The following is a 15,343-nucleotide window of genomic DNA, read 5'->3' as shown; positions in this document are numbered from 1 at the left end:
TGAGGAACCAGGCAGGCCTGGGTTCAAATCTTCACTTTGCACTTGCCAGCTCCTGATGTTAGACCTTTTTCTAGCTATATAAATCTGTCCCATAATCCACTTTTGTTTCATTCCTCTACACCATTGCTTCACTTCCTTTATTAAGAATTCCCCTTTCCCTACATTTTCTCTTCTAAAAAACATCCTGCTTGTTTTCAATAGTCAGCTCAGATTTCAGCGCCTCTGAAGACTTTCATCCATCTGTTCATTTGAATAGGTAATACATTCACAAACACATTCAAAGTTCAAGTGGAATGAAGTCTTTCTAGATCTCTGGCCTTTACTCCAGTATCTTTGATCTCTCCCTCCATTAACCTGCCTTAGTGTCCAGCATGGGATCTTGAAGTGAATGGGGAACAGTTGTAAGATTCATCTCTTGGATGAAACTATGCTGCCATTCAAAATGAACTGGAATAATTTTGAAAAATATTCACAAGTTGTTGTTGAGTTAAAAGAGTAGACATCCTACTTCATACAAAACAGTAGGATCCCATTTTTGTCAGGAAAAAAGAAAGTACATAGAGAAAAAAGATTTGAAGAAGTATAGTAAAATCTTACCAGGGGAAATTTAGTTGGGGGGCAGAATTACAAGAGCTTTTTTTACTTCCCTTTCATGTTATTCTTAATTTTCATAATGTTCTACATAACCATCTATTCACTTTGTAGTCATTATAAAATAAGTTCTTTACACTGTTGAATCTCTTATACTCTTTGACCACCCAACAAGTCTGTGTGATTGGGAAAGTGAGGATTATTACTCCCATTTTAGAGATGCACAGACTGAGGTTAAAGGAAGGTCTAGGACTTGCCCAAAGTCTGAAGCTAAAGCATGGAGCCAAGACTCAAACCTAGATCCTCCTAAGTCTTGTTCTTTGCTTCCTTAGGGGAAACCTCCTGTCACTTCCTGCGTTCTCCTAGGCATGCACATGTGGCATCTAAAGATTGAGTAAGTTGCAGAGAGGCCAGTAAAAACAGACATGAAATGACAACTTGAATAGGGCTGGGGGAGCTTTGTCTGATGTTGACTTCCACATGCACACAGGCATATGTTGTTTTAGTCAAAGCTCTTTGCAAAGATCTATTCAAACTAGCTTAAGTGAAGAGAATATGAATTTACCGGAAGGGCACTGTCACATCTCACTGAACCCACAAGTAATGGGGCCTCAGGAGGCCTGGGAAAGAGTCAGGAGTCCTGAAAATCAGTTAGAGCTCTTTTGGTTGCAAATAACAAAGTCAACTCAAGCTCTGTAAATAAAAAAGAACTTTATTTAAAAGACACAAAAGTGTCCTCTGGAACCCACAAACAGGAATGGCAGCAGGCCCAAAAGAAGGGAGAATACTTTGGGGATCAAGGAAATCCTTTCTGTCCATAATTTGTCTCCAGTGTGTTTTTCTCAGGCTGCAGACAAGATTTGTGCTTCTCTGGTCTGGATGGAGAGAAGACATTCCGTTCCCCAGCTCTCCAGTGTCACATGTGTAGTTCCAGCCACACAGAAAGACTGGACCTCTCACCAAGTTCCCCAGGGGAAGGACTAGAAGTGGCTAGACTTGGATCCACTGCCACGAAGGTCCAGTCAGTTACGGTCAAAGACAGGATCCCATGGTACAAACACAGCTGCCGGGAGCCAGCCCTCGTTTCCTTCTCTTGAGCAATCTTGCATTCTACAGATTGGCCTTCTCTATCTACCCGGGCACATGGCAGAAGATGGCTGTACTGTTGTTCCTAAATTTTGTCATGTGCCTCATTCCATCTACTCTACAAACCAACTGGAACTGCTGAGCTCCAATGCTGAATCTTTCAGAGAGAAAATTGGATGAGACCAGCTCAGGTCCCTTATAAACCCTGGTACCATCCCCCTGTGTCCAGGAGAAAGGGAGGGGTCCTGTCCTACCAAATGGCTGCCCTGAACCACACTGTGTGTAGAGGGCAGTTCTCAGAAAATGTGGGTTGTTATGAACCGGGCAGATACCTCACAAGATGAGGGATCTTCCTGATGCAATTACATGTCATGAAAACATCAGCTTGAAAACATCTTCATAAATGAGGGGCTAGCTTTACTATCTTCCACTAAAGCCCCAGAAAAACTGGGGTGTCTTTTTCTTTTAAGGACATCAGGATTAGAAAGCTGCACACTGACTAATTCAATTTGGCCAGCATATTGAGCAATTACCTTGAGCTGTGCCAGGCCCTGACCATCCAGAGATGATCAGATATCATCTCTGCTCTGTAGATCCCGCCCACCCCTGCCCCCAGTATTGTGTTTCTATCAGTCCAGTTCATTTAGAAATCTGTTCTTTCTGACACAGCCTGCTTTGGAACTTCCATCTGACTGCATTAGGAGCTACTAAATTGAAGGAATTCATCTGAGAGTTGAGATCACAGGAACTAATAATGTATTTGATCTCCTTACTCCAAGTCATCATTTTTTAAAACAAAAATATTATGAAGACCATTGACAGTGGTGAAATTGATATCCGGTTGGGATTTCCCAAGCAGCCTCCGAGGCCTGTCATTATGGGGTGGAATCTGGGCCAGACACACTTGTGATGCTCTCCAGGGTCTGCCTTGGCTTGTCGTGTTATTAATGGTTCTGCCGAAGACATGAAGGGAACACATTCCGTGCGGAGCCAAGTTCCGATTCTTCCATTTACTAGCTGGGCCACTGTGGATGGGGCACCTCCTCTCTTTGAGCCTCAGTTTTTGCCTCCTAAGAAAAGGACACCCTCTTTCAGACCAGCTGCTCTTACTTCTGGGAGTAGTGGGGGATTTCAGTGAGCAGCAAAAGAAAATTTTCACACATTGCTTCATTAGATAGTCTGAATTAACTACCAAGAGCTTCTGTTTCTCTGGATGTTTAAAACAAACAAACCAAAAAACTTAGAGTAGCCCTGGCCTGGTAGCTCAGTTGGTTGGAGTGTTGTCCCGATAGGCCAAGGTTTAGGGTTTGATCTCTGGTCGGGGCACATGCAAGAATTAACCAATGAATGCTAAGTAAGTGGAACAACAAATCTATGTTTCTCTCTCTCTCTCTCTCCCCACCCTCTCTCTCCCTCCCTCCTTTCTTCTTGCTCTTCTAAAATCAATAATAATTAAAAAACTCAGAGTAGCCCGGCCAGGCGTGGCTCAACGGTTAAGCGTCGACCTAGGATCCAGGCAATCAGGGTTCGATTCCCGGCCAGGGCACATGCCTGGGTTGCGGGCTCGATCAGTGACTCTCTCATCATTGATGTTTCTGTCTCTCTCTCTCCCTCTCCTTTCCTCTCTCTGAAATCAATAAAGATATATTAAAAAAAACACACAAAAACTCAGAGTAGAACAGACAAAGGCAAATTAAGAAAAATGCTGGGTATCAGCTTTTAACACGTCCAGGCACGTGTTGCTGCTACTATCATCTTGTACTAAAACTAAATAAATGGCGCTGCTGCCTCAGCTAGGTTTTTTCTTTTCTTATACCTTGAGCCCCTCTTTCAAAAGCAGAGATCCTAGGATTTCTCTCTTGGCTGCTCCCAGGGCCGGCTATAAAATTTGTGGGATCCTGTGCAAAATGAAAATGTGGGGCCCCTTGTACAAAAAGTAGAGGGAAAATGCTGTTGAAAGTAATAACATCTAAAGCTTTTTCCTTTCTTCTGGGGTCTCTCTCTCTTGACTTGTCCCGATGCTTTTTATTTGCTATTTAATGTCATTCTAAAGACAAGAAAAAATAAAATTTTAAATTATTAGCATGAATTTTACCATTTGTGTTTATATTATGCAATGCCAGTTTTGTTTTTTTGTTAATCCTCTCCTGAGGATATGCTTATTGATTTTTAGAGAGAGGAAGAGAGAGAGAGAAACATTGATGTGAGAGAGAAACATCCATTGGTTGCCTCCCACACCTACCCTGACCGGGAATCGAACCTGCAACATAGGTATGTGCCCTGGCCAGGAATGGAACTCGCAACCTTTCGGTGCACAAGGTGATGCTCCAACCAACTGAGCCACCTGGCCAGGCCTTCCCCATTTATTGATTGATTTGTTCAATCATTTATATCAGTTTGGACTCATGGATATTTATAATTTATACTTTGGGTTATAATCCAATATTTCCTTATCATCTTGTTGCTCAAATTGTTCCAGCTTTGGCCAAGGGGAGCTTGTAGTAATAGGATTTTATTGGATGGGGCTTTTTGTATTTTTATAGAAATTAAGTAAACTGTATATATTATTCTATAAATTGATTTTTCACCTAAAAATAAAGTATTATGTATATCCTTCCTAGAAAAAAATAAGGATCTGATGCATTGTTTTTTACTAGCTATGTAATATTCCATATTGTTCCATTAATATTATTCCATATGCATATTGAATTCTACTGTTCCCCTACTGATGGACATTGGCTTGTTTCAGGCTCTTTTTTTTTTTTTTTTTTTAAACTATAAACAATACTGCCATAAACATTCTTGTACTTATATAGGAATTATAGCATAGTTTCCCCAAAGTGGGAATGCAGGGTCAAAGGGCATGTATGTCTTAAATTTTAGTAAATATTACCACCTTGTTTCCAAAAGGATTGTCACAATTCACCTTTCTAGTAGCGAGGAATAAGGGTCGCCCTTTTCCCACATTCTTACCAGCACTTGATGCCACTGCTCTATTTTTATCAATATGATAGGAACAAAATGCTATCTCATCGTGTCTCTCATTGTAATTTCCCTGGTCAGTAGACTTGGTAAGCAGTTTTTCATATGTTTATTGACCTTCTGGGTTTCCTCTTCTTGGAATTGCCTGTTCATATCCTTTGCTCCCTTCTCTGTGGAATCGTTTATCTTTTTGTTATGACAATTGTACTGGCTTTGTTGTATAGCAGGCGTTGTAAACCTTTGTCTTTCATATGTGTTGGAAATATTTTTCCAATTGTTCATTTATTTCTTACTTTGTTTTTGGTGTCTTCTTCAGTAAAGAAAATATGGGGTTTTTTTTAAGTTAAAATTGCCAGTCATTTCCGTTAAGGCCTGGGTTTGCCTTATTTTGGAAGGCTTCTCTCACCCAGAGGAAAGGAGAGGGAGAGGGAGAGAGAAACATCAAAGATGAGAGTCGTCGATGGGTTGCCTCCTGCATGCCGTCTGCTGGGGATCGAGCCCCAACCCGGGCCTGTGCCCTGACCAGGAATCGAACCACGGTCTCCGGGATCATAGGTTGGTGCTCAACTGCTGAGCCACACCAGCTGGGCTTGTTGTGTTCTTTCAAGGGTTTTGAGGTGGAGTTTCTTTGTTGTTTGTGTGTGTGTGTGTGTGTGTGTGTGTGTTTTCCCTGGAAAGTGGTTAAATTACTGGTAAACCCTGTTCCTATCAGGTTTTTTGTTTTGGTTTGTTTTAAAAAAGGCTGGCCATTTAAGTAGGTTTGGTTTTAAGTTTTGTTTAGGAGAGTGTCTTTTGGTTTTGTCTTTAGTCCTAGGACATGGCCCTTACACTAGGACTTAGTCCTTAATCCTAAAGCATGGCCTTTTGGGGGGTCTCAACTGAATGCCCAGAATGCTTAGTACGTCCACTCTGGCTGGGCTTGAACCCCTGCGTGTTCCAACACTGGGCAAACTCTGGTATTTCTAGTCGGCTCTCAGCCCGGAGCAGTGGCTCTGAGCTGAGCTCCCCAGAGTCTCACTCTGTACATGTACAGCCCACACCCCAACCTTCTTTGACCAAAAACTCGGAGAGCTTCCTCTGTAGAGACCTCTGCCTCCTTCCACCCGTTTTTCCCCATCTACCCCTGTGGTGCTCTGCACTCCTCTTCTGAACCCTGACCTGCACACTCCTGCTGCTTCAGCAGCCCCAAGCAGTGGCTTCTGTCACTTCAGCTCAGGAAGACGGGGCCTTTGCTTGGGATTCACCTCTCTCCTGGTAGCTGGGAAACTGTCCCCAGGCAGGAAGCCAGGACAAACACGGAGCTCATCTTGCCTCTTTCCCTTTTCTCAAGGATCAGAGTCTATGTTTCCCGTTTTCCAAGGCCTGAAAACAGTTGCTGATTCAGTTCAGTTTTCCAGTTGTGTAGAATTAGAGGGTTCGTTGGTCATTATCTCAAGTCCTACTTTCTTTGCCATTTTGTGAACATCTTTTTAGAGGTATAATGAACATACAATACATTGTACGTATTTAAAGCGTACAATGGATGGGTTTTGCTTTACGCATATACCCTGGAACCATCATAGCAATGAAGAAATGAAGATAAGAAACGCATCTGTTACCCCCAACGTAAGTTCTTGTTCTTCAAGATTGAAGACATCTCAGCTGTAAACAATCTGAAACGTGTGCCTTCTAAAATGATTGCTACTTAAGTTTCAATCTCTTTTATAGTTATTAGACCATTTAGGCCTCTTTCTCTTCTTGAGGGAATTAGAGTATTTTATTTATTTTTGCCAGGAAGTCATTATTTCCCAGGGACTTTTCTAATTATTTGCTATAGAGTTAACATACAGCCTTTTGTAATTCTTTTTTTTTTTTCATCAAATCCTCACCGGAGGACATGTTTATTGATCTTTTTAGAGGGAGAGGAAGGGAGAGAGAGGGGAGATAGACACACTGATGTAGGGGAGGAGCATCAGTTGGCTGCCCCCCAGAGGCGCCCCAGCTGGGAATCGAACCTCACTTGTTTTGGAGCCGCTGACGCCCCAACCAACCAGCCGTACTGGCCACAGCTTCTGTAACTCTTTTAATTGCTATTATTAGTGGTTATATTGCCTTTCTTATTTACGATTATTGCTTATTATTATTATTTTTTTATCCTTTACCCCTTACTCAGGCCTGCCAGGCTGTTTTTCCTTTCTATTGTATTGGTCCTTTCAAATCCTTTCACCTACTTTTGACAAATTGTTATTTTTTTTTACATTTTAGATTTATTTATTTTTAAGAATTTACTTTCTACTTCATTTTGGTTTACTTTTACTATTTATTTTCGTTTTCTTGTATGAATTTTAAAATTTGAATATTTAATTCATCTGTCTTTTTTAAAAAAGAATAAGATCCTTTAAGACTACACAATTTCCTGAGTACAGTTTTAGCAGTATTCCTGTGGTTTTGGAATGAAGTATTTTATTCAGAAGATTATAGATGATTTGAAATTTTACTTTTTGTTTTTATTTATTTAGGAGAGTGTTTCTTGATTTCCAAGTGGTTACCTTTTCTCATATCTTTGCTGCTGATATTTAATTTTATTGGATTATGTTCAGAGAATGCAGCCTATGTAATTTCTACTATTTGGATTATTTGGAAGATGTAAAAAATATTCTCGTGCTTTTTTTTTACTACCAGTAAATGGTTTTTAGTATATTCACAAGGTTGTGCAGGCTACCACCACAATTTTATAACATTTTTATTACCTCAAAAAGAAACCCATACCTTTTTTTAAAAAATTTTGTTTTTGTTTAAGAAACCTATACCTTTTTTTTTTTAAAAAAAAATATCTTTATTGATTTCAGAGAGAGGAAAGGAGAGGGAGAGAGAGAGAGAGAAACATCAATGATGAGAGAGCCATTGATCAGCTGCAGCCCACAACCCGGGCATGTGCCCTGACCGGGAATCGAGCCCTGATCGCCTGGATCCTAGGTCGACCCTTTAACCACTGAGCCACGCCCAGCCAGGCAAGAAACCTGTACCTTTTGACAGTTATCCCCATGCCCCCCAAGTCCTAGGCAGTCATTAATCTACTTTCTGTCTCTATAAATGTGCCTCTTCTGGATATTTCATATAAATGCAATCATATAATATGTGGTCTTTTGTGACTGGCTTCTTTCCCTCAACATAATGTTTTTAGGATTCATGTATATTGTAGCAAGTGTCAGTACATTGCTGAAAAAGATTCCATTCCTTTTTATTGCTGAGTAAGACTCCATTTTATGGATGTAGCACATTTTACTTATCCATTCATTAGTTGATGGGCATTTGGGTTATTTCTATTTTTTTTACCTATTATGAATGATGCTGCTTTCTTTTCGTTTTCATTTATCTGGCATATCTTTGACCATTTATCAATCTATTTTCATTCTTTTATTTTTAACCTTTCTTTGTCACATTGTTTAGGTGTTTTGTTTTGTTTTCATATTTAAGATCCAGCTAGATTTTTTAAAAAAATCCAATTTAACAATGTCTGTTTTTGAGAGCAGAATTCAGAATTTATTGTATAATCACATATATTAGATGCCATTTCTTTCATCCTATTTTTATGTTTATTATTTATTTTACTTTATTATTTCCTCCTACTCCTTTCCTTGCTTTTGCTGCCTTAATCACATTTCCTGATACTCCGTTATTTTAGAAGCTCTACTGTACTTCTCTCTCTTTTTAAAAATCCTCATCCGAGGACATGCTTGTTATTGATTTGAGAGAGAGAAAGATCGACGCGAGAGTGAATCATTGATCGGGGATTGAACCTGCAACCTGGGTATGTGTCCCGACCAGGAATCAAACCTCCGACCTTCCAGTATATGGGACGATGCTCCAACCAACTTAGCCATACCAGCCAGGGCTCTACTGTTCTTTTCAATTCTACCATGGTTACCTTCCCAATGCTAACATCATAATCAAATGTATATTTATTAAAATGTCACAATTAAATAATATCTAAGCCTTTAGAGCACATTTATTTTTCTATTCTCCCCAGCTCTCAATGCTGAACTAGACTGACATTTCTAGTCCAGGGTTTTAATTAGACTTCTTTTTGGTTCAGTTGTTTTGAGCCTATTTAGAACAAACAATACAAGTTTTTTGACATTTTTACAACTTTCTCAAAAGAAGGCTAAGGAAGGAAAGTGAATTATCTTTGAGCAAAGTAGTATTTTGCTCTTTAACCAAAAAATGAGTGGCCATGTTGACCATATCCACAGTCTCAGGTGAGCAGGACATGTGTTGATGATCAGGAACGATTTTCTGTTTGGGGATGTCCTTAACATCTACACTCTCACTCCATCTCACTGTCACTTGTGGAGACCACAGATGTGTGCTGTGCTTCTCTGCTCTGCTTCTGCTTACCTGCCTGAGCTGGTTTCTTTCTTTTTTCTCCGTCTTCCCAGGCCCATCTATTCCAGAGGCCTTTTCTGACCCAAACCAGATGTCAGAGCTTCTTCCTTTGAACCTCACAAGCTACCTTGTTTATATCTTTTCTGACACCTCACTGGGCTTTGTATCACTGAGGTTTGGGTGTTTGCATATCTTCACCCCTCTCCTCTTGTCTTGGGGTGGGGGGAAGGTATCTTGTCCTTGTATTCCCATAGCCTAGCACAGTCCCTGACACATAATGGATACTGAGATGAAAGGACTAGAAGTACTATATGGGTCAAGGAATTAGACACTCGAATGAACAAAGGAGCAGACTTTGATTTAGTGAAGACTTGAGACAAAGTATTTTTAGAGAACTGTCTTCATCGTACTCCAGATATACACACATTCTTGAGAATTTCCTTTCTAAAAGCAAAACATTCATCACTCACTGATGGTATTAATAACTATCCTTCATCTAGGGCTTCCCACTCTTTACTGCTACACTATCCTGGAAGTTTAGAAGCTAAACTTAAAAAAGTGATAACATGGATTTTTCATGTGTCATTAACCTTTTATTTCTCATGCTATCAACCAGACCCAGGTGTTTTAGCTCTCAATTTCTATGGTGTCTGTAATAAGGTATAAATGCTCACTTAGAAGAAGAAAAAATTAAATACCTTTTCTGCTTCTTTAACCTTTTTTTGGCCTCCTTGCTTTTATTTCTATTTGTTTAATAAGTATGTTTCAAGAGCTTGCTGTAGCTGCGCTTATACTGGTGCTGGAAATACATCCTGCTCCTCCCTCGTGGGCTCAGGGGTTAGTGGTGAGTCACACAAGTCAACAAGCAGAGCGATTGCACTCTGCTGGGGCGAGAAGCTATGAGGGAGGAAGCCAGAGGTGGGCCCCTACCGAGCCAAGGAATGCTTCTTAGAGATGGTATAGATTGGAAAACCATGAAGATGAGGGGAACTTAGCCAGATATGGGTGGTGAAGAGAAAGAGTGGGAGAATAGTATACTGAGCAGAAAAAACCAAGTCTGAAGAAGTATAATTACTTCAGAGTGGTTAGTGTCCCAGCAAGAAATAAAGCTGTTCTGTCTTTCCTCCGTTTCATTTTTAATTTTTATTTATTAGAAACACAGTGCCAAGATACTAGTGGTTCAGTCATCTTGCAAAACAGGCCCTCTGTTGTGGTTAGCACCAAGTAGACCTGGGCTAGCTATGGTTCTTAGGAGCCTAAAGCTTGAAGGCCTGGCCTTGGCCTCCCAACCTAGAAACTTCTTAAGTTCAAGGACAGTGTCTCTGATTTACTCTTCGCTCTGTCCCATCCTGGTACAGTGCCAGGCAGCAGTCGGAGTGCAGTAAATATTTGTTGGGTGGATAAGATCGCCACCCAGGACCCAGGGGGAGGTGAATATTGCCCTCTGGCACACCCTCCACAGCTTGGGGCCCCCAACACGGATCCTGGGATGTCTTTGAGCAATGAAGTAGTTAACTCAGCTAGTCTCCCATGACAGATTTGCTAAGGAGAACCTGCTCACAGAGCAGTGATGCCCTTGATCTTGTCAACCAATTAATTCCTTAAGTAGTCCAAGTTAGGGAAGGCCTGCTGATTTGATTTTATCTGTCTTTTAAGACTGATCTATGATCATATCCCATTCCAGCTGGACTTCCTCTCCCCTTCTTCCCTCCTCCATTACTGATGGTTCGGGATCTAATTACCTCATCGCCCCTTAATTTATTTATGAAAGGGCTGAGGTTAAAGAAAAGAAGAACCAAACTCCTGGGCCCTTTAGGGACCTTGTATAAAAGCTTTCCTTTCTCCATTCCCTCCTTTATGCTCAATAAAACCTTCTTTTCTGTCTCTGGCAAGTTGGAATTGTTCTTACTTACAAATTTAAATAAATAAACTTCCCTCCTGGGGCTGAGTGGAGGCCAGCCATGTGGGTTAAGCCTGGCCTGCCATTCCCAATGGATCAATCAATCTATCAACAAGAATTCATTGATCCCACAGGCAGCAGATTTCAAAACCAGCACACAGCTCCTGGATGTCTGGGCTTCCTCTTCACAAGACACTTGGGGAAGAGAGGAGTGTTTTGAAATTTTTAATTTTATTATTACACAAATATTACATGGATACATTCAGCTTTTAAGCAAATCCAACGAAACAAATGTGTGGAGTAACAAGTTAGAGGCTTTTTCCCTTTCCTTCATCCCATCCCACTGTAAGAGGTTAAGAGTATCCTTTTATTCAGACCTTTAAACAATGCACTTTCATACATGTACACTTATATAAACATCTAATTTAAAAAATAACATAAATAGGATCACAACGTAGGTGCGGTACTTTTTTTTTTAAACAATATATTCTGGACTCCCATTCATTCAGGCCACACAAATGTACACTTTAATGGCTGAAATAGTATTTCACAGCATAGAGGGATCATTATTTATTTGTCTCCTTACTGATGGGCTTTAACGTAGTTTTAAAATTTTCAGTATTACAAGCTATGTTGCAAGTACCGGTTCTCTGGGAATTACCCACTTAATCATGCATTTATTGTGGGCTCACCATGTGCCATGCACTCTACTTGGGGTTGCAGGTAAACAAAACAAATACCTAAATGTAGTTGTGAGTGATGGAAAAGGAGCATTTCTTTTTTCCAAGAGGGGAGACAGGTTGAAGAGCGGTCTCTACATCAATCCAGGGGGCCAAGGAGGCCGCCGGGGTGTTCCGCCAGCATGAAAAGGGTCTTCAGGACCCGTGAAGTGCTGGCGAGAAAGAGAGGCGGAGGGCTTGGGTGCACTTTTCACTGACGCCCAGGGTCTGAGGGCTGCAGGTCTGGGGGGCTGCAGCGAGGAGCAGGTCACACACACCACGCGCCAGGCCCGGGCCCAAGTCCGGCGGGGCGGGGCGGGGCTGGGCGGGGCTGGGCGGGGCCGAGCAGCGCGCGACCCTCAGCGCGCTCTGGGAGGTATGGACTGAGGTGGCCTCTCTGGCCCCAGCTCCCGCGGGCTCTATGACACCGCGTTGGCTCGCGGGACGGGGCGGGGTTGGCTGAAGGCGATCTCGCGGTCAACCTCGTGCGTAACTCTCTCGCGAGAACTAGGAGATAACGCACTTGCGCACTGTAGTGCCTGGTGGCTGTGGCAGGTCTGCCGGCGGGTGTGTGAACCGAGACAGTGAAGCGTGGGGGTCACTGCGCCCCCTCGTCTCGCCACCATGAGCAGCACCTTAGCCAAGATTGCGGAGATCGAAGCCGAGGTAATGGGCGCAACTGGAGCTTCACTTTCCTTCGGAGCGTTTTTTCTTCGGCCGTGTAGCTCCTGCCTAACTCCCCCTTCAGCCGCGTCAGGACTGGGCCGGCGTTCCCCGACTTCCCTCAGCCCAGACCGGCGTCCCTCGATGCCCCTACGCCCCAACCCGCGTTCCCTGACTCCCCTTAGCCTGGACCCGCATTCCCAGACTCCCCCGTGCCCAGGTCCGGGTTCTCTGACTTCCTTCTGACCAGGCCCGTGTTCCCTGAACGCGTCCTCCCGCTCCCGCGTTCCACACTGCTGCACCGTGGTTGGTATATCCTTGTTCATCTCCGGTTCGAACATTGTTGCTCTGTTTTTTTCTTCCTTTTTTTTTGGTGAGCAACACCGAATCCTGTTTCCTTACTACTCTGACTGCTGAAGTACTTAAGTATCTTTCCTTATCATCCCTCCAAACCCCACCTTCCCTTGTCTCTTCTTTGATGATGCCTTTCCCCTGGAATAAGATCTGGAAGTAGATTGACATCTGTGGTAGTTGTTGATTTCACCTGGATTGTTGTATGATTCTATTGCGTGAAGCGCTCAGAGCTCTTTAAACTTCGAAAAGTGGTGACCTTGTGTCACTAGGGGCATACCAGGTACAAGCAGTAGAAAAGGAATTAGATAAGTTTTAGTCTAATCTGTGGACACTAATTGTAATGACCTTGGTCGTGTCTCCTCTCTACGGACCTCAATTGTTTGCTCTGTAAGGAGGGGAATGGGCTGGGTGATGGAGAGAATGGATTTAAGTCTGACTAAAATGGGTATCGGTATACTTACTTTAGAGGGACCTAGGGGGGAAAAAATTAATTTTCTCAGAGCTGGGCGAGCATTCATTCTTGATATTTTACCCTGTAGGAACTGCTTCTGATTTATGGCTGTGATTCTTCTCTTATAGATGGCTCGGACTCAAAAGAACAAGGCCACCGCCCACCACCTAGGGCTGCTTAAGGCTCGCCTTGCTAAGCTTCGCAGAGAACTCATTACTCCAAAAGGTGGTGGTGGTGGTGGGCCAGGAGAAGGTTTGTGTTTTTTTAAACATTGTTTTTCTCTGGTGTAATTTTCATAAAAATAATACAGACATATGGTTTAAAAATAATTTTTAAATTTCTATCAAAGTAGATTTATATTTTCTAAGCCTAAATTCTTGAATTGTGTTTATTCTGCTGGTTTCAGAGGAAAATGAATATTGTCTGAGTGAATTAGTGTTTTATTTATGTATATTTTCTACTGATAGATTTACATCAGTTTACAGAAATATGCAAGTATATATGGTTGACAAGATAAAAAATAAGGATATGGATACAAAGGGAAACGAAGGTAGGAAGAGTAAGTTGAAGCCAAGAGCGATAAGGTTAGGACTAAAAGTAATGTCAAGGTCTGTACACTTTCTAGAGAAGGGCCACATATTTGACTTTGAACCTGTCTACTGCCATTGTAAAAAAAAGAAAACCCAAATAGTCCATTAAACATCATGAATTGCTATAGGGGGATTTTGCATGCATAAGTTCTACTCTAGAGGTGAATTGTAAAAAAAATAACAGAAATAGGTCCTAGAGAGATAGTTAGCCAGAATGTGAAAGGATTATGAGTCTCAACACTCAGGAATAACTTCCTTTTTTTGATATTTTTTGATGTTTTAGGTTTTGATGTGGCCAAGACAGGTGATGCTCGAATTGGGTTTGTGGGTTTTCCATCTGTGGGGAAATCAACATTGCTCAGTAACCTGGCAGGAGTGTATTCTGAGGTGGCAGCCTATGAGTTCACTACTCTGACCACTGTGCCTGGTGTCATCAGATACAAAGGTGCCAAGATCCAGGTGAGTCAGTCCTGCAGGCCAAGGAAGGGAAGAAATCCATTCTTTCATTCATTTAAAAAGCACTTACTGTGAGCTTTCCGTATGCCAGACCTGATCTTTGCTCTATCAGGCTCTCATTGTCTAGCGAGGGATACAGAGCAGTAAAGACAGTACTACTGTGGGATATTGTCTGTGAAAACAGAGAGAAAGAAGGGACTACTTTTTCATCTGAGGATTGGGGATAGGGGAGGTCTGGTAAGACAAAAACTTATGTAGAAAGTGCCATTGGAGGTGGGTCTTAAAGTTCAAATAGCACTTTACCAGCCAGAAAAGGTAAAAGGCTATTTCAGGGAGTTGTAATGGTGAAAAACCTACTGTGCTGAGAGCTTAGATGTGAGACAGGGAGTGTTAGTAACTAAATCTGGGAAGGTAGATTGGAGTAGAATTAAGAAGGGCCTTGTGTACCTACTAAGGAAGTTGAATTTTATCTTATACATAAGCAGGAGCCATTAGAAACTTTTAATAAAGAAATAATATTGCCCTAGCTGGTTTGGCTCAGTGGTTAGAGTGTCAGCCCACAGACTGAAGGGCCCTAGACAGGTAGCCCAGTTGGTTAGAGCATCGTCCTGATGAGCCAAGGTTGTCAGTTTCATCCCGTCAGGGCACATACAAGAAACAACCAATGAATGCATGAATAAGAACAACAAATTGCTGTTTCTCTTTCTCTAAAATGAAAATGAAATTTTCTTTTATATTTATAAAGCCGTATGTATATGTAAGTATACTTTTTTGTTTTGGTCCTGGCTTTAATTCAGCGTAATTATTTTGAGGTTCTCTTATGTCACCCTGCTGCCTCTAATGTTGACATCTTATATAACCATAGGATAATTATCAGGGATAGATTAATAGTGGTGCAGTAATAGTCACTAAATTACAGATCTTACTTGAATTTTACTAATTTCCCCACCAATGTCCTTTTCCTTTTCCAAGATTCTATCCGGGATCATCGCATGGTGCGTTTAGTTATACTTATGCTACTGCCATCTGTAATAGTTCTCCAGTCCAGTCCTTTGACCTTTACACCCTTAAAGAGTATCGGCCAATTATTTTGTAGAATGTTCCTCAGTTTGCATTTGTCTGGTGTTTTCTCATGATTACACTGAGATGTTACGTATTTTTGGCAAGTATACCAAAGAAATGATGC

General features: G+C 41.7%; 1 protein-coding gene across 3 annotated transcripts in view; it reads left to right on the top strand.

The window, feature by feature from the left end:
- The window catches only part of DRG1 (developmentally regulated GTP binding protein 1), a 35,774-nt gene that overhangs the window by 10,707 nt on the left and 9,724 nt on the right, over positions 1 to 15,343 (top strand). For 2 of the 3 annotated variants that reach the window (XM_016198545.2, XM_087828629.1), the window contains 2 exons: positions 13,240 to 13,363; positions 13,985 to 14,160. In XM_016198545.2, the coding sequence (XP_016054031.1) occupies positions 13,240 to 13,363; positions 13,985 to 14,160 (300 nt within the window). Of the gene's footprint in view, positions 1 to 12,171; positions 12,310 to 13,239; positions 13,364 to 13,984; positions 14,161 to 15,343 lie in introns of those variants that run through there. The other variant, XM_016198544.2, reaches the window with a different exon arrangement.

This window comes from Miniopterus natalensis, chromosome 20 (genome assembly GCF_054644295.1).
Source record: "Miniopterus natalensis isolate mMinNat1 chromosome 20, mMinNat1.hap1, whole genome shotgun sequence".
NCBI classification, from domain to species: domain Eukaryota; kingdom Metazoa; phylum Chordata; class Mammalia; order Chiroptera; family Miniopteridae; genus Miniopterus; species Miniopterus natalensis.
The sequence above is the reverse complement of the archived record's forward strand: the minus strand, read 5'-3'. Positions and strand labels throughout refer to the sequence as shown.